At 37.0% G+C, this 21,103-nt stretch overlaps 1 protein-coding gene across 1 annotated transcript in view; it reads right to left on the reverse strand.

Moving 5' to 3' along the window:
• The window catches only part of dntt (deoxynucleotidyltransferase, terminal), a 180,772-nt gene that overhangs the window by 114,110 nt on the left and 45,559 nt on the right, over positions 1–21,103 (reverse strand). The window contains exon 7 of the mRNA XM_051648014.1: positions 16,930–17,062. Within this exon, the coding sequence (XP_051503974.1) occupies positions 16,930–17,062 (133 nt within the window). The remainder of the gene's footprint in view (positions 1–16,929; positions 17,063–21,103) is intronic.

A 21,103-nucleotide genomic window follows, 5' to 3' on the forward strand; every position in this document is an offset into this window, starting at 1 on the left:
TATTTATTAAGACAAAGAAATATATGAATAAATAAATATGGAAATAAATAACTGTATAAATAAATATATGTAGAAATAAGTAAATGGAAATAAATAAATATGGAACTAAATACATGTATAAATACATGTCATAATGAATAAATATGGAAATAAATGTGGAATCAATAAAAAATAAGGAAATAAAAATTACAAGTATAAATAAAAGTATAAAATACTCTATGTTAGATTTGAAAATATTTTTTTCTATGTAAACATTTTTAAAAATGTTTAAATTTATTTCCAAATGTATTTATTTATGTCTTTATTTATTTAGACAAATAAATGTGGAAATAAATAACTGCAGAAATAAAAATATGTAGAAATAAGTAAATGGAAATAAATAAATATGGGAATAAATACATTTGGAAATGTGGAATAAATAAAAAAATAAGTAAATAAAAATTACAAGTATAAATAAAAGTATAAAATACTCTATGTTAGATTTGAAAAAAAAATTCTATGTAAACATAAAACAAAAACAGTTGGGAAATGCAAAAATGTTAAAGGAAATGTAAAACTGAAAGATCATTTTTAAATCTATAGTTCTTTAATCATTCATTTATTTCTGTATGAAGTTCTGTATTTATTTTTCCTCCATGCAACATGCTAATGAGAGGATGTCAATGAAACATCAGTAGGCAGAATTTATTATACTATTGGCAGATCATTGTCAAAGTGCTTTGCCTGACTATGGTCTAAGGTATAAGGACATTACCAAATTTTCACAATCAATCAAAAAATAAAAGTTTAGCAAAGGATCTCGCTTTTACAATTCTCCAAACTTTATTGCCTCATGGAGCAACTCTGCTATCGGCCTTCTCTTCATCATGGCAAAACTGCAAACTCCAGCCAAAAAACTGTTGCACTTGGTAGGCTGTTAATAGTTTGACTGTGATGCCTGAACAGCTGTTGACATCCTCTAATTAGCATGTTATGCAAAGGAAAAATAAACAAGGGACAGCATATAGAAATAAATAAATGATTAAAGAAATATAGAAACTTTCAAATTTCCTTAATTTGCATTTCTCCAAGAATGTATTTATTTTTTATATTGTATTATTTTTGCATTGATTGGTGCATTTATTTATTTAACTGTAAATCTCCTCCTACACACTCTCAGGGCAAAATCATCAGGATTCATACGGCTTTTCTATGGAACGACTGCACTCGTATGAATTTGTACGACTTTCACAACAGCCAATGACGTCGCTCGGCATCGTTTCCATCTAATATGTGACAATTACTTGCTTCTGTCACACACAACATCTTCCTATAATATTTACACACTCTACTGTTTGGTTAAGTTTAGATAAGGGGTTTGAGTAAGGGCATAATATTAATAAGTATGCCTCGTGCGCAAAACTCATGCTTACTTCCGCATCAGACATCCGGGCATTTGCACGTGATGAAATCGTACAGACTCATAGTAAATAGCCAACTCGTAAAATATGTACGAATTTCCATGAGAATGGGTTGATCACCTCGCACATTTAATTATTCATATATGTATTTATGCGTGAATATGCAGATTACTTTATTTATTTATTTGTGTATTTATGAATTTATTTATTTATTATTTTTTTCAGTTTTTGTCCTCCATATTTTAATATCATATTCAAGCGAAGCACTTTTACAATGTTCAGCCAATGGTGTTATAAAGTCTGCTTGCTGATGTTTGACTGACATCCTCTCATTAGCATGTTGCACGAAGGAAAAATAAAGAAATAAATGAATGATTTAAGAAATATAGAATTAAAAATCAACTTTCAATTTTACAATTCCTTGCATTTCCCCAACCATTTTATATTGTATTATTTTGCATTAATGGGTGTATTTATTTAATTATTTAATCATTTACAAATCTCCTCGCACATTTAATTATTTCTATATTTATTTATGCACAAATATATCGATTTATATACGTATATATTTATGTATTTATTTATTATGTTTGCAGTTTTCGTCCTCCATAAATACATGTATAAATAACTGTGTTAAAGAAGAAATTTGGAAATAAATAAATGTGGAATAAATAAAAAAGTATAAATAAAAGTACAAAAAAAATCCTGTTAGATTTAAAAAAAAATTAAATAAATTCTATGTATTTTTTTCTTTGCAAATGTATTTATTTATGTATTTATTTTTATTAAAGATAGCTCCACAACTTGCCTCAACCTAACATTAATAAAAAATACTCTTGTCCTATGAACACAGTTTAACCTTTTCGTTTTAAAAATCTACCTTTATTATATAGTGGTCTATATACATTAGTTGTCTTAATGTATGCCAGTGTGGTTTCATTTTGTTCATTTGTTTGCACACTGGTCATTACAAAACATGATGATATAGAAATGATATTTAGATCTACAAAAATGATTTTAATGTTAGACAGTAAGACAATCATAACAAACCACTGCAAAAGAAAACAAGCATTTAGACAAATGGACTTTTGACTCAAAACCTTATAGAAATATGAGATGTATAGCCCCAGTCTCACCATTGTATAAGGATGTATTTTATGTAATACAGTATATACTGTATTTGCTTCCTGAACGGGTGAATGCATCAGGTGGCATATCCATGTAAAGGACTTGCAGCTTTGTAAAAGTACTTGAGCCAACACAAATGAGTCTGAGTAGCAGAAAAGCATATGGATATAAATTCCTCTCTTTAAACAGCAGACTGTAGAAGTGAGAAACTCGAGCGTAGGCACAGTGAACAGATAAGAGCCTGTCAGAAGTCCAAACTTGCATTACTCGTGTCTTTTGCTCGCAGATGCAGGATTAGAGAAGTGCTGAACAAACATGACTTAATATAACCAAACGTCAGACAGTTGCTTTTCATCAAAACAATGTAAAGGAACCTAAAAGATCTTTTAGAATAAAATACCACAACAAGTGAATAACAGGTGAACATGAACTAAGATACATGCGTCAAATTGCGTAACTTGCATTGTGAACGCGCTGTTTTCTTAAAAACATGCCACACATCACGTAATATCCTAAACTGTCTGAACGTGAGGAATTCACAACAGAGTAACTTATAAACATAGCTACTACTTCATTATATTTAATATACAGTATGCTATTATTTTAGGAGTTGACAGTTTTCTCATGCAAATATTAAATGTAAAAAACTGTTTGATACATGTTTAAATAACTGTAAATAGTTTATACATACTGTATTTTCAAAATATTTGAATATTTGGTTAAAGTTTGGTCTGTTACATTTTGATAGATGTTTTTTGTAATTTGCACATTATTGTCAACTAGAATTGTCAACTAAAATTATGCCATTTTAGTCATAGTAAAATTGAAAAAAAATTATAAATATTACATGATGAAATGCTGACAAAATTTAAAGGACATTTCCGTCAAAAGAATAAAAAACTGCATAAACATTAACACTAAAAATGTGACACTCCTGCGCGAGTTGCTGAAAAAAACAGCTGGACGCGATGTAACAGTCAAAGACATCAATCTAGTGCATGTTTGCATTATAAAACAATGGAAAAAGATCACAGACGAGGGGCCTGGGCAGCTCAACGAGTATTGACGCTGACTACCACCCCTGGAGTCACGAGTTCGAATCCAGGGCATGCTGAGTGACTCCAGTCAGGTCTCCTAAGCAACCAAATTCGCCCGGTTGCTAGGGAGGGTAGAGTCACATGGGGTAACCTCCTTGTGGTCGCGATTAGTGGTTCTCGCTCTCAATTTGGCACGTGGTAAGTTGTGTGTGGATCGTGGAGAGTAGCATGAGCCTCCACATGCTGTGAGTCTCCGCGGTGTCATGCACAGCGAGTCACGTGATAAGATGCGCGGATTGACGGTCTCAGAAGCCGGAGGCAACTGAGACTTGTCTTCCGCCACCCGGATTGAGGTGAGTAACCGCAACACCACGAGGACCTACTAAGTAGTGGGAATTGGGCATTCCAAATTGGGGAGAAAAGGGGATTAAAAAAAAGAAGAAACAAAAAGATCACAGACATACACAAAAAAATGTGTTTGGTGTGAACGGCCCCTTAGACTGCATCCTAAACAAAATGGAACGTCATAAGTGAATGATTTGGAACATTCTACATAAGCATCTGCATGACAAAAAAGCAAGTTTCTCTACTGGTTATTATGCCACTAGTGCCGTTCATATATGCTCAGCTCGTAAATACAATCATTCTGACAAGACTTGAAGGTAGCATGAGTCTGTGGTATCATAACTAATAGCAACAGAGTGAGAAAAGCTCTCCCGGGGTCATTTCAAAAGAGCTTATTCAGTGGGCGAGTAATGTGACAATGTTCATTTAGAACTCAACAAGCCTTACTAATGTGCTAAAGTTCAGTGCTACCATGTGGGAGTGCCAGTATATCCACAGAACTACATTAGCAGCTATTACTAACATAAAAACATGCTTGAGAGAGATATCAGAATGAGCTTTATGGCCAAGTATGCTTACACATACAAGGAATTTGTCTTGGTGACAGGAGCCTCCAGTACACAACAATACAAAAACAGCAACAAGACTTTTAAAAAATAATTAAAATTGAATAAAAAAATAGATAAATATTGAAAAGAAAAAAGTATATATAGAATACACAACAGACAATATATAAGTTTGCCAACTCCTGACTCTCTAATTAGCATTTGTTGACTTCATTAGCCTAGGGGTTCACATACTTATTCCAACCTACATATATACATATACACACACACACACACACACACACACACACACACATATACATACATATGTGTGTGTGTGTGTGTGTATACAGGTGCTGGTCATATAATTAGAATATCATCAAAAAGTTGATTTATTTCACTAATTCCATTCAAAAAGTGAAACTTGTATATTATATTCATTCATTACACACAGACTGATATATTTCAAATGTTTATTTCTTTTAATTTTGATGATTATAACTGACAACTAAGGAAAATCCCAAATTCAGTATCTCAGAAAATTAGAATATTACTTAAGACCAATACAAAGAAAGGATTTTTAGAAATCTTGGCCAACTGAAAAGTATGAACATGAAAAGTATGAGCATGTACAGCACTCAATACTTAGTTGGGGCTCCTTTTGCCTGAATTACTGCAGCAATGCGGCGTGGCATGGAGTCGATCAGTCTGTGGCACTGCTCAGGTGTTATGAGAGCCCAGGTTGCTCTGATAGTGGCCTTCAGCTCTTCTGCATTGTTGGGTCTGGCATATCGCATCTTCCTCTTCACAATACCCCATAGATTTTCTATGGGGTTAAGGTCAGGCGAGTTTGCTGGCCAATTAAGAACAGGGATACCATGATCCTTAAACCAGATACTGGTTGCTTTGGCACTGTGTGCAGGTGCCAAGTCCTGTTGGAAAATGAAATCTGCATCTCCATAAAGTTGGTCAGGAGCAGGAAGCATGAAGTGCTCTAAAACTTCCTGGTATACGGCTGCGTTGACCTTGGACCTCAGAAAACACAGTGGACCAACACCAGCAGATGACATGGCACACCAAACCATCACTGACTGTGGAAACTTTACACTGGACCTCAAGCAACGTGGATTGTGTGCCTCTCCTCTCTTCCTCCAGACTCTGGGACCCTGATTTCCAAAGGAAATGCAAAATTTACTTTCATCAGAGAACATAACTTTGGACCACTCAGCAGCAGTCCAGTCCTTTTTGTCTTTAGCCCAGGCGAGACGCTTCAGACGCTGTCTGTTGTTCAAGAGTGGCTTGACACAAGGAATGCGACAGCTGAAACCCATGTCTTGCATACGTCTGTGCGTAGTGGTTCTCCCCCACATTTTTGAATGGGTTTTGTTTCACAATCCTCTCCAGGGTGCGGTTATCCCTATTGCTTGTACACTTTTTTCTACCACATCTTTTCCTTCCCTTCGCCTCTCTATTAATGTGCTTGGACACAGAGCTCTGTGAACAGCCAGCCTCTTTTGCAATGACCTTTTGTGTCTTGCCCTCCTTGTGCAACGTGTCAATGGTCGTCTTTTGGACAACTGTCAAGTCAGCAGTCTTCCCCATGATTGTGTAGCATACAGAACTAGACTGAGAGACCATTTAAAGGCCTTTGCAGGTGTTTTGAGTTAATTAGCTGATTAGAGTGTGGCACCAGGTGTCTTCAATATTGAACCTTTTCACAATATTCTAATTTTCTGAGATACTGAATTTGGGATTTTCCTTAGTTGTCAGTTATAATTATCAAAATTAAAAGAAATAAACATTTGAAATATATCAGTCTGTGTGTAATGAATGAATATAATATACAAGTTTCACTTTTTGAATGGAATTAGTGAAATAAATCAACTTTTTGATGATATTCTAATTATATGACCAGCATCTGTATATGTGTGTAGGTTGGAATAAGTACAGGTGCATCTCAATAAATTAGAATGTCATGGAAAAGTTCATTTATTTCAGTAATTCAACTCAAATTGTGAAACTCGTGTATTAAATAAATTCAATGCACACAGACTGAAGTAGTTTAAGTCTTTGGTTCTTTTAATTGTGATGATTTTGGCTCACATTTAACAAAAACCCACCAATTCACTATCTCAAAAAATTAGAATATGGTGACATGCCAATCAGCTAATCAACTCAAAACACCTGCAAAGGTTTCCTGAGCCTTCAAAATGGTCTCTCAGTTTGGTTCACTAGGCTACACAATCATGGGGAAGACTGCTGATCTGACAGTTGTCCAGAAGACAATCATTGACACCCTTCACAAGGAGGGTAAGCCACAAACATTCATTGTCAAAGAAGCTGGCTGTTCACAGAGTGCTGTATCCAAGCATGTTAACAGAAAGTTGAGTGGAAGGAAAAAGTGTGGAAGAAAAAGATGCACAACCAACCGAGAGAACCGCAGCCTTATGAAGATTGTCAAGCAAAACTGATTCAAGAATTTGGGTGAACTTCACAAGGAATGGACTGAGGCTGGGGTCAAGGCATCAAGAGCCACCACACACAGACGTGTCAAGGAATTTGGCTACAGTTGTCTTATTCCTCTTGTTAAGCCACTCCTGAACCACAGACAACGTCAGAGGCGTCTTACCTGGGCTAAGGAGAAGAAGAACTGGACTGCTGCCCAGTGGTCCAAAGTCCTCTTTTCAGATGAGAGCAAGTTTTGTATTTCATTTGGAAACCAAGGTCCTAGAGTCTGGAGGAAGGGTGGAGAAGCTCATAGCCCAAGTTGCTTGAAGTCCAGTGTTAAGTTTCCACAGTCTGTGATGATTTGGGGTGCAATGTCATCTGCTGGTGTTGGTCCATTGTGTTTTTTGAAAACCAAAGTCACTGCACCTGTTTACCAAGAAATTTTGGAGCACTTCATGCTTCCTTGTGCTGACCAGCTTTTTAAAGATGCTGATTTCATTTTCCAGCAGGATTTGGCACCTGCCCACACTGCCAAAAGCACCAAAAGTTGGTTAAATGACCATGGTGTTGGTGTGCTTGACTGGCCAGCAAACTCACCAGACCTGAACCCCATAGAGAATCTATGGGGTATTGTCAAGAGGAAAATGAGAAACAAGAGACCAAAAAATGCAGATGAGCTGAAGGCCACTGTCAAAGAAACCTGGGCTTCCATACCACCTCAGCAGTGCCACAAACTGATCACCTCCATGCCACGCCGAATTGAGGCAGTAATTAAAGCAAAAGGAGCCCCTACCAAGTATTGAGTACATATACAGTAAATGAACATACTTTCCAGAAGGCCAACAATTCACTAAAAATGTTTTTTTTATTGGTCTTATGATGTATTCTAATTTTTTGAGATAGTGAATTGGTGGGTTTTTGTTAAATGTGAGCCAAAATCATCACAATTAAAAGAACCAAAGACTTAAACTACTTCAGTCAGTGTGCATTGTATTTATTTAATACACGAGTTTCACAATTTGAGTTGAATTACTGAAATAAATGAACTTTTCCACGACATTCTAATTTATTGAGATGCACCTGTATGTGAACCCCTAGGCTAATGACATCAACAAAAGCTAATTAGAGAGTCAGGAGTTGGCAAACAAGTTTGCCAACTCCTGACTCTCTAATTAGCTTTTGTTGACGTCATTAGCCTAGGGGTTCACATACTTATTCCAACCTACACTGTGAATGCTTGAATGATGTATTCAATATGTACAAGAACAATACAATAATGTGTGTTATTAGTTAAAACTTAGATGAAGATCAAACCCGATTTTAAGACAAATTTATACATAAATGCAGGTAATTCCAAAGGGTTTAAATACTTTTTCTTGCCGCTGTATACTGTGTAAAATTGGCAACACTGATGTCATTTACACATACAGTACTCCTGGGAATCCATCAAAGACTTACTAGATATTACATGACAGCTATTATTTGACATGAAATTGAAATACCCTGGGTTTAGAGATAGCATTTTAGAAACTGCATGTTTAAAAGAGCTCAGAAGCAGTAGTGCAGAATTAGACCTGTCTGACATACATCAGTTCCACAGGCTAAGAATGCAGACATTCACACCGCTGTAACGACTGCAGGAAAAAATAACGAAGTTATAAATAATGTCCAAAACACATGGGCTCGTTTGACTTGGTCCAATAATAACTAGCTTGCAACTACCCAGATCACCCTAGAAACCACCCAGAACACCCTAGCAACCGCAAAGTAACACCCTGGCAACCATCCACAACACCTAGCATCGTGGCGAGCATCACACATTTTTTTACCTTTTTTGTAGAAAATGTAAAAATGCAGGTAAGATTAATGCTGCAATATCACATATCGTCATGTTTCTAAGTACAGTATATATTATGTCAGTTATTGTTTTTTGTTTCTTCTCTAATATGTATAATCTAAAGTTTATTTTTCTTATCCCATTGGCATAATTGTATATATACAGTATATACAAAAAATACAGATTTAGAAAAAAAACTGAGTGCGAATGCTGTAACTAAATAAATACGAGCTGTTAACACATGTGGTGTGAATCGGGCGTCTTTGAATATCTGTCCCCAGTGCAAACACATTACATTGCCTTTAATTTAATATCTCTGGTTAATTGATCAGAGAGGTGTGTCGTGAACTCTCACACCTGAGCTATCAGCGCTCTATTCATTCCAAATGAGCTGTGCTGAAATGTGCTGCTGGTTTAAGCAAATCTTTCTCTGAGTGAAACAGTCGTGTTGAGAATCCTCCAGGACGTGTTTCGCTGTTCTGGTGATATTCAACCGACTGCACACGACGAGCGAGTTTGGTCCTGATAGCAGCCGAGGGAGGAAAAACTATCAGCATAAATTCACTTTAACTCCAATCAGCTCAAACACATATGAGATTATTCAAACAGCCATTCTGGAGGTTATTTGGTACAAACGCTCAGTTACATTACAGCAAAGCAGCTTTTATACTGTTATTGTACTGTTATGAGTTCATTTAAAGGGCTGAACGGCCATTTAAACATTCATCCAATCAGTCGCTGTCAGTTAGAGAAGACTAATGATGACATCATTCTGTCTAATTAATATTAGGCTGATCTCATCTGAAATAAATGCTTAAAAATGGTCTAACGATTGATTAATTGCCTTTTCAAAACCATAAAAAAAATTCTTCTGTCAGTGAGACTCGGTGCTTTTTGCCACATTTATTGAATAAAGACAGTGCAGAATGACAGATTATTGAATGAGAGAGAGATAAAATTGAATAAGGGAATAATAGGGTTCAAAACAGTGTTAGTATGAATGCAAACTTTAATACAGTGAAAAAGACACTCTATTAGCATAACATATATAAATAAATAAATAAACATTTCTAACATTCTTTTGAATGTCCATGTACTAAAATAAAACATTTGATGCCATGAGTGTACCTTCATTTACTATTACTATTATTTTGAATGGCCATGGAAAATGAAGCAATGTGATAACAATTTTACCCGGTCGCAAAAAGTAGTCCGTTAATTTACCTGATGAACTTTCACCTTTTGCTGACCCTAATGTGTGCTTCTAAATCACTTGCCTTTATTAGCAACTGACACATAAGTGCCAGCTTTACATGTCATACATTCTGCTTTCTACGGATCTCGACCTGGATGAAAGCATGGAAATGTTTTGTGCAAATCTTCTGTTAATTTGCACTTTCGTTTGGGCATTGTTTCCACTCAGCTGTCATTTACTGCTACTGTCAAGCAACTGTTTGACGACGAACGCAACAGTTCAACGATGTTCACGGAGAGATTGACAGGCAGGAATTTGGCCAATAGTTGCTGCAAGCCTCTTATAATCGACCAATTGTGTGCGAGAAGGCGGGACTTACAAAGAGGGGTTAAAGCAATGCAAATATGCGCACACACACACAATGAAGTATTAGACCAGATGCACATCATAATGCAACTAAAGCCGAATCCTGGCAAATTTAGAAATCTCGGCCAGACGCTTTTTTAAAGTCCGTAAAAGAGGACATGTCTGGGAAAAATAGGACGTATGGTCACCCTAAGTCAGCGTCTTTACTCGCTGAACTACACAGGCCCCCTCTGCCGAGGGTCGTTGAATATTTTTAATTTATTGATTTTGCTTTAAAAACTAAAATAATTTATTGAAACTCGAAAAACGTAAACAAAAGATATTAAAATTGCACTTTAAACGAAACGAAAAAAAGGGACTAAAATAACTAAATGATCAAAAAATCTGATATATCCACCTTCCCAAATCCAAACATTTACCGTCACGCAAGTATTCGTCTACGACAACAGGTGGGAAATTACTAATAGCCTAAAAAGACAATTATAAATATAAAGATAATAATACTGATTATAATAATAATAATAATATTTAAAAATAAATAAACCATTAGCTTTAGAACGTTCAACACAACCCACATAATTTCTACTTTCAAAACGGCTAAAAAGTTTGTTACTTCACTTAGTCTGTGCTTAAACGAATAGAAAACACCAATTTTTATATCAGGTGTAAGACTTCCCTTGTGTTCCCAAATTAATGCTGCCAAATGTGTGTTCTTATCGAATTTGTGTTTGCATTGCGTTTCGTCAATACAGTTAATGCTGCCAAAGAAAATAAAATAAAATTTTAGGTTCAAGGTGAACGTGTCTTGTATATTATTTAATGATTTAATCACTTTCATCTTTGTTTCTTTAATACAAATATATATTTGAATTTAACCTGCAGAGTTGCGTTCACAATGCATGTTAAGTGCGAACTGCTCGGTGGAAATAAAGCGAATTAAACTCACAGCACCTCCTGAGATGGTTTTAGATCATTTGCAGCATTCTCATACACAACACTATTCTTGAAGACAGTTTTCAGACGACTGAAACAGAGAATGAAAGAGTGAAAACTCTTTACAAGCGTGCCCACGAGACTCTCCCGCTGCACGGCAGGGCCATAGCAGGGAATTCTGGGCCCCCTGACTATATATTGCTCTGGGCCCCTCTCCTATTAAAATAATACAGTTTTGAATTTGTTGTGGGCCCTCCTGTTCCTTTGGGCCTCTAGAATCATTACCACCTTTCACCCCACTAGCTACGGCCCTGCTGCACGTCTCTGAACAATCAGACACGAGCACTGACGACTTCTCTTTTGTCTGTTCTTAAAAATATAATAAAGTGTGTTTCTTCAAGCACATGTCTTTGTGTTTAACAGCATTTCTTGTCATGTGTTACTCCGAGACGTCTTACACGTCACCCACACCTGTTGCAGGTAGATGAGCAAAATTACCTGCTCATGAAATACCTGCAGTTGAGCTTGTGAGGAGCTCAATGAATAAGGAGCTGGATTCAGCCTTGTTGCAATTGGCGGATGGCGGGTGCAAATTTCACACCCTGGGCTACTGTTTAATATATTTGGCGACTTCCCAGATCCATGGTTTTGCCATTTACCAATATTGTCGATCATCATCTGTCAATGAGTGTCGAAACCGATATTGGGAGATTTTTAAGACATCGTCGATATCCAATAACATTGTCCTATCGCCCGGCCCTACTGTGTGTCGTTAAAAGTGGGTTAAATCTCAAACAGATGAGGTTTTAAGGTTGATGCTCTATCAAGTTTAAATCCACAAAACTGACCTCCCTACCCTAAACCTTAAACCTAAACCTAACCGATAGTGTCAGAAAAAGCAAATGTGAGATGAAAAACGCAATTGCTGAAGCAACCACGTCATTTTTTGGTGCTTCTTTGGCTCATGTGTCGACTCGTGTGCTCTTCAGGACTCGAACCTCAGTCCATTACTACGGAAGCCTTGAACTGCAAAGTGAACAAAAGATTTCACCTTTTATTTTAGGTGTCTTATTGCCTTCCTGAGCCTAAGTCCTAAATTTTTTCTTTTTCTCCACACATTTGTTTTCATGTGTATTTGTATCATAGAACCACGTGTTATATTATCCAGGGCCAGGCATTAATTCATACATTATAAAAAGAGTAGTTGGTTTCAGGAGTGCGTTTGGAATATCCTAATAGCAAAATGCATGTGCAAATATAAATATGAGATATATTTATGCAAAAACGCTCTCTCGCATAAAAATTCTGATTATATACTCCTCAAAATGAATCAACACAGTGGAAAGGACAGTTATGCCAAATTAAGTAAATAAAATCTTTAACAGCGTTCAATATATTAATCTCTAACAGCTGAAGGTGCGAGCAGGAGTCTGCTATAATTGTTTGTAGAACAGCAACAGCGCCACCTACTGTACAGGGGTGAAATAGTTTTTGTATTTTCCTTTTTACGGATTATAGTGAGACCGTTCTTCAGAAGTTCGTCTCGCGGATTTTCATGTGAACAGGCCTTTAGCATGGGCCAAACATTTGTCTCTCACAGGCCGCCTCTTGAGGAACCCTGTAATACATAAAATTCCACAACTGGGGGGGCCTGGGTAACTCAGCGAGTAAAGACGCTGACTATCACCCCTGGAGTCGTGAGTTTGAATCCAGGGCGTGCTGAGTGACTCCAGCCAGGTCTCCTAAGTAACCAAATTGGCCCGGTTGCTAGGGAGGGTAGAGTCACATGGGATAACCTCCTTGTGGTCGCTATTATGTGTGGTTCTCGCTCTTGGTGAAGCGCGTGGTGAGTTGTGCGTGGATGCCGCAGAGAATAGCAGGAAGCCTCCACGTCCGCTATGCCTCCGTGGTAACGCGCTCAACAAGCCACGTGATAAGATGCGTGGATTGACGGTCTCAGACGCGGGGGCAACTGAGATTCGTCCTTCGACACCCGGATTGAGGCGAGTCACTATGCCACCACGAGGACTTAGAGTGCATTGGGGATTGGGCATTCCAAATTTGGGAGAAAAGGGGAGAAAGAAAAAAAATTCCACAATTAAATGAATATACCTCAGGCTACAAATGTTTCATATGGCATTCGTTGTCAAATGTCAACCTTTACCACTGGGAATATCGATGCTCCTATTGAGATTGCGCTTTTTTAAATGGCTGGCCTTTGTAAACATGCGCTTGATGTACGTCTTTGACCGTTACGAGGACTCTCGCTGTGTTTTCAGTGTTAAGTGGTGTGTTTAAAGGCATGACTCATTTTAACGTTGAACTCGATGGAGCAAAGCCTGAGCGAGAGGCGTTGCAACGGTCAAAGATATCCATCTAGTGACAGACATACGTCTGATAGTGGCACCTGGTGGCTGAGGTTAATAGCACATGCTAATTGTTAACTAGCAAGAGGGAAAACAATTCTCATGTGTTGCCTGTTGAGGAGAAAAAAAAATGTAGAGAGAAAAAAAAGAATTATTTATAAACATAAAAAAAAATTCAGGGAGGAAAAAAAAAGTTCAGAAAAGAAAAAAAGTCATAGAAAAAATCATTTCAGATCTATTTTGTATTTATTTATTTTTTATTATTATTTTTGCCTAAGAAAAAAAAAAGTGTAGAGAAAATAAAACTGGAGAACATAGGCTCACGAAGGCACAAAGGCACAAAAATAAATAATTAAATAGATCACCTTGCGGTTCAGGGCTTCCTCCTTCCATACTTTACAAATGCAACACTCTTTCAGTTGAGCTACAGCGTAATTTGATGTAAATGTAGTTCATTATGTAATACAAGCGATAAAATGAGTCATGCGCTATAGTAAAAGTGCTTATATGTCATAAGATAGCATTGTGTGAGTAACAGGGCGAAAAGTAAGTGCTTATAAACTGATAATCTGCTGTTTTACTCGTGATTTGTGTGAAAGTGAATAAAAGTCATTGTTGTTGTCGCACCTCGAGTGTTCATTTCAACTGCCGTGATACGCACAACGAGCGAATTAAAAACCATTTTGCAAAAATGTAGTTATAGTAACGTGATTCAATGAGACCAGGCTGATAATAGTAGAACAAACTTCACTTCAGATGTCTAATTCTTGTTCTTGCTATAGAAACCCCTGCTATTTTGCTCTTAAGCATTTGCTTTAAATCTACAGCATTTGCAGTCTGCACCACAGATGCGTGAAGAGACTATGAAGTGTGTCACAGTATATAAGCTGATCCTCTGTAGATGTTAAATCATAAACTATTCTTCCTGCACTGAGAGGTAAATCCAGGAATTACTAAAACTGTCACAGCCAAAGTGTGAAGCTTCCCGTAAATTCAAATAGCAGATTTCGACAGACTTAGCCTCTGCTCCAGATTTGCATTTTTAGCATTAAAGTTTTAGAAGAGTGTTTCATGGTAAACATGATGTTTTCTCACTGTGGTAATCCCGTTACAGTGATGCTTAGTCACATTAGTCATCCTGAGAGATATATAGAGAAATGTCCTGTGAGGAACACTCATATAGCAGCCGTGACTAATCGCCCTATAGTCAAAACATTGCCGAATTCAACATACTCGCTCAATTACACTCTCTGTCACTGTCAAATATCTGCGTTTGATGAATGATTTGGCCGACACACAATTTCAAAGAGTAGCTTCATGAAGCCTTGTGGTGGCATTATTGTGCACCAAAAACTGAGAATATATTTCTATTTATTTTTGCAGAGATGAAATGCATTTGACCGTGCAGGTCTGAGATGGCTTTATATCTATATATAATTTAATACAAATGCATATTTAAGCTTCATATCCTTCTGCACAGGTTTCCATTCAATGAGACTCACGTCAGCAACATTAAGAAATTGCATTTGCGCAGCTAAAAGCTACACATACACGAAAAGCAAAACACAGCATTAAAATGAGTTCTAAAGAAGATAGTAAAACTAAACCTGTGCTTATCTTTCATATTTAGTTTGTCTTCTTGAATATCCTCATAAAGCACTTAATATAATATGCTGTGAGCTTAAAGATAGGTCAAGCATTAAATGAATACCTGACCCAAAAATGAAGATTCTCTCATTATTCAGTCATAAGCAATTTTTGTTTGTATAGTGCTTGACAAAAAATCATGCATTTACTTACTTATATAGTTTTAAACCCATATGATTTTTCTTCTGTAGAATATAAAAGTAGATGTTTAGGAGAATGTTCACACTGCTCTTTTCCATACAATGGAAGTGAACAAGCACGGATGTGACTGAGCTCCAAAAATGACCAAAGAAAAAGTACCATAAATGTAATAAACAAATTTTTTTCATAAAATGTTCATATGACTCGAGTGCAATATTCCAAGTATTTTGAAGCCATATGATAGCTGAAAATATTTACATTTCTCTGAGACAAGGAGGAGGGCACACACCCAATCGGGCTAATCAGCCGAGGTGAGGGATAAGTGCAATGAGATATGGCAGTTTGGGAGAGAGAGAGCTACAGGCAGCTGCCCTGTATGCGTTTACGTTTGTGTGTCTTTGTGTTTAAGTTTATTAAAAACATTACTTTGATGCTTCGTCTGGTTCCCGCCTACTCCTTTCCATTGAACCCTGTTACATTGGTGCCGAAACCCGGGAAGGAGAAGGGATGCGCCGTCGTAGAGTCCTCGCCACTAGCATCCACCCCAAAGGATCAGCCACGGCCATCCACCGGGGGACGGAGGAGTTGCTACCGGCCGCCTGGACATGGAGGAACGGCCACCATCCATGAGGGGAGGACACTGCTGGCCACCTGTAGCGGTGGGACCGCTGCTAGGGGCGGGGGAGTTCCCTATCGGCCGCCTAAACGTGGCGGGGTCGGAAGAATGGCAGCCATCCGCGAAGGGGAGGAGGGGTTCACTGCTGGCCGTCTGGAGTGGTAGAGCTGCTGCCAGGGGTAGAGGAGTTCCCTACTGGCCGCTGAAACCTGGAGATGCTTTCCGTCTGCCAGGGGTCAAAGGACTGGCTTTGGTCCACCCGGGGAGGAGTGGCTGTTGACCGCCAGAGGGTGGAGGAGTGATCGAGGACCAGGCGACGGCGTGTCTGGGAACTGGTGAGTACGTTTTTCCTCTCTCTCCTCTCTCTCTCTCACTGTCGCTCTGCTTTGCCCTTTCCCTCTCCTCTATTTGTTGTTTTGTTTTTCCCTCCCCTTGTCTCCCTCCCAGGTCGTGGAAGGCAGGGAAGGCCTGCCGGCAGGCAGGGCCAGAAGGGCAATTAATGAAAAAAGCAAGAAATCTGAACGAATGACAAATGAAGGAAATAACAAAAAGAAGGAAGAGAAAGAAAATAAACGAGCCAGAGCTGGATTAAGGCTTTAGTGCCCCTGGGTATTAACGTCCCATGAACAGAACAGAACTGCACAAGTTGTCATCCACAATTTTATTTTTTATTAGTTATTTAAGTGATTTAAGGTTTGTCTCATTTTCAAATGACACAGGCCAGTGATAATATCTAAAGAATCTACATGAAGCACAAAGCGCTTTGTCTTTTGCAATACTTTATTATTAATTTTGCAAATATATAAGGCATCATATTGACTCCATAAACATTCAGTAAATGGACCTCAGGGGGAAATCCATTGATATAAATGTATGATAAATGACCCCTTGAATAAAGAATTGTACTAAAAGAAGCATTGTTTACCTGCGGAAGCCGCCTATAACGTTGACACTGGCGGATGAGTTGACACAGGTAACAGCTTCCTCTACAATAGTCTTCAGTGCATAGGCCTCTGACCTGCTCACAGGTTTACTGATATCTTCATAGAACATGAACCCTGAAAGAGAGTCAGTGAATATGACTGGATAACTAACAAAAGAATGAATACAAAACTATACCCACTAGATGTAATACAAACTTCTCAAGAGAAACACAAGCAGTTAATTCTCAACTTTAGCTCAATACTGTCCACACGTGAAATCCACAATTTTATGCCGAGGTATAAAGCTTTATAGAGCGTGAATTCGCAGCTTCAACACTGAAGCTCTAACAAAAACCGAACTCATCTGTTTATCTTTCAAGTGCTTTTTGACAACTCACTAAAAATCTCTCATTAAAGTCAGCTCTTATAGTTCATGTGTGAAGAACATTAATTACAGTCGTCACTGACTCTCAAAAACCTCCTACATGTGTCCTAGTGCTGTTAACCTTCTTTTCATAACAAAACAAAGTACTCAGGTGGTACTATGTTACAGTGATGGTATCAGATAGTAATACCATGGTACTGAATAATTATCTTATTCTTATATCATGGTATTTACATGGTACTCAAGGCAGATTGTTCAGCTTGGCCATTTTGAGTTTATCAGCTTTGGCCAATAACTGTACCCTATAAATATCAGATGTTTTCTGATTCAAAGATTTTTGGTGAATTTTGAGTTCATGATGTGTAACACAAGTGTTCATTTACTTTCAGCAATTTTGTGCACATCTCATGTGTCATTAAAGTATATTTTGCTATACCCCTTGCTTTAGATATCAGTATGGACGTTGGTCATTAAAAAAACTCAACCATCATGGTATTATCATGATACATGTAAAAAAAAAAAAAAAAAACCTGGTATTATGATGATACGTCCAAAAAAAATGGTATTACCAAGGTACATTCCCTAAAAACATGGTATAATCATGGTACATGTCCACAAACATGGTTTTACCATAGTACATTTCCACAAACATGGTATTATTACCATGGTACATGTCCAAAAAAACACATTATTACCGTTATATGTCCAAAAACATGGTTTTACCATAGTATGTGTTCACAAAACATGGTATTACCATGCTAAATATCTAAAACAAAATGTTATTGCCATGGTACATGTCCCAAAAAAACATGGTATTATGATGGTTAATGTCTAAAAACATGGTATTACCATGGTAAATGTCCATAAACATGGTATTACCATGGTAAATGTCCATAAACATGGTATAACCATGGTTCTTGTCCACAAAAACATGGTATTATGATGGTACATGTCCAAAAAATGTGGTATTACCATAGTAAATGTCCCAAAAAAACATGGTATTATGATGATACATGTAAAAAAAAAAAAAATGGTAATACCATGGTACATGTCCAAAACACATGGTAATACCACAGACATGTCCAAAAACATGGTATTACCATTGTACATGTCCACAAAACATGGTAGTATGATAGTACATGTCCAAAAAATTTGGTTTTACCACAGTAAATGTCCCAAAAGACATGGTATTATGATGATACATGTCTAAAACATGGTATTACCATGGTAAATGTAAAACAAAAAATGGTTTTACCATGGTACATGTCCCACAAAACATGGTATTATGATGGTACATGTAAAAAAATGGTAATACCATGGTACATGTCCAAAACACATGGTAATACCACTGTACATATGCAAAAACATGGTATTACCATGGTACATGTCCACAAAACATGGTAGTATGATAGTACATGTCCAAAAAATTTGGTATTACCATAGTAAATGTCCCAAAAAACATGGTATGATGATACATGTCTAAAACATGGTTTTACCATGGTAAATGTAAAAAAAAAATGTTTTACCATGGTACATGTTCCACAAAACATGGTATTATGATGTACATGTAAAAAATAAATGGTAATACCATGGTACATGTCCAAAACACATGGTAATACCACAGTACGTCCAAAAAGATTGTATTACCATGGTACATGTCCACAAAACATGGTATTATGATAGTAAATGTCCAAATAACTTGGTATTACCATAGTAAATGTCCCAAAAAACATGGTATTCTGATGGTACAAAATGGTATTACCATGGTAAATGTCCAGAAAAGCAAGGTATTACCATGGTAAATGTCCCAAAAAACATGGTATTATGATAATACATGTCTAAAACATGGTATTACCATGGTAAATGTACATAAAAAATTGTTTTACCATGGTACATGTCCCACAAAACATGGTATTATGATGGTACATGTAAAAAATAAATTAATACCATGGTACATGTCCACAAAACATGGTATTATGATAGTACATGTCCAAAAAAATGTGGTATTACCATAGTAAATGTCCCAAAAAACATGGTATTATGATGATACATATCTAAAATTATGGTATTACCATGGTAAATGTAAAAAAAAAAAAAAAATGGTTTTACCATGGTACATGTCCCACAAAACATGGTATTATGATGTACATGTAAAAAATAAATGGTAATACCATGGTACATGTCCAAAACACATGGTAATACCACAGTACGTCCAAAAAGATGGTATTACCAGGGTACATGTCCACAAAACATGGTATTATGATAGTACATGTCCAAAAAACTTGGTATTACCATAGTAAATGTCCCAAAAAACATGGTATTCTGATGGTACAAATTGGTATTACCATGGTACATGTCCCAAAACATTTTATTATGAAGATACATGTCCAAAAAAAATGGTATTACCATGGTAAATGTCCAGAAAAGCAAGGTATTACCATGGTAAATTTCCAAAAACATGGAATTACCATGGTACATGTCCCATAAACATGGTATTATGATGGTGCATGTCCAAAAACATGGTATTACCATGGTACATGTCCAAAAATCATAAAAAATACTATGGTAAATGGTTTGGAACAACATGAGAAAACATAATGACAGAATTTTCATTTTTGTGTGAACTAGTATAATAACTAGTTTAATTCCAGTGCTGTGCACATACTATGAGGTTTTGCTTCAATAAATCACCAGATGTTTTAGATACATCTTCTTTTTATTTAGAAAAGTAGAGTCCAGCTATTGCTTTAATCTTTACTTTAAAACATTTAAATCCTTTTCTCATATTTCCATCTGTTGTGCTCTGTTAGAGACAAATTTCTCGCTGGGAAAATCATCATGGCTTTTATATCATTCATTCAAGTCTTACACTCATAAATGTCCTTCAAACAAAATACTACTATGAACTTCAAAATACACATCAGTACACAACCACACAGCCAGTGAAATCACTATAAACACTGAAGTCTTTTCACACTCTACTGGAAATCTCCCAAACGCAATCTGCATAATTGTTTGAAGCCGGCGTGTTGTTTATAAATCAGCAGGTCGCAAACGAGTGCCTGAAGACAGCAGTAACAGCAGCGGAAAATTACGAGGCCTGATGACTGAGAATAGTAGAGAAGTGGGCTGAGGACGCAAGTGATTAGCTAACAACCTCTGCATCATTAAACTTTCATCTTAAAGTAGATTTTCCAAACTATCAGTAATTAACAAGTGAGTTCTCCATCATAAATCCATATTAAGACTCGAGGCGGTACAAAAACAAGTAGTGTGGACAGGTCAGATAAGGTAATCGCTTTACAAAAGGTAACAATAACATTGTATTGAAATTCATAAATGAGATGACAGTGGAAACATGGTTTGCCTTTACACGTCTGGCCTTTCCCCGGATTTGATTGATGACTTATGAATCTGTAACCACGAAAGCTGTCACCGAATGCCATATACCACCTTCTCGAAGCTCCCGAGAGGGTTGTACTAATATGTAGTGTTCCATATGGAAGCAGACGTATCGATGAGCAGATTTATAATCCAAGGGGCTTTGTGTACAACACAGCCAGAGATGAAAGTGCTGCTGCACACCAGGTAAACAGCAGTCATTTAAGTTAGTTAACCAGCCAGAAGCCAATGGTCCCAAACACACACAAACACACAACCGCCCGCAGACCAGCAGAGAACAATAACACCAGAAAAACGACCAGCAAATGATGACTGCTCTTTGACAGGAAGATTCATCATGTTTAAATTATGTTGTTTTTCTTTTAAGGGGAGAGATGTGGCTTAAATAA

The sequence above is a fragment of the Myxocyprinus asiaticus genome, chromosome 21 (assembly GCF_019703515.2).
Source record: "Myxocyprinus asiaticus isolate MX2 ecotype Aquarium Trade chromosome 21, UBuf_Myxa_2, whole genome shotgun sequence".
NCBI lineage: Eukaryota > Metazoa > Chordata > Actinopteri > Cypriniformes > Catostomidae > Myxocyprinus > Myxocyprinus asiaticus.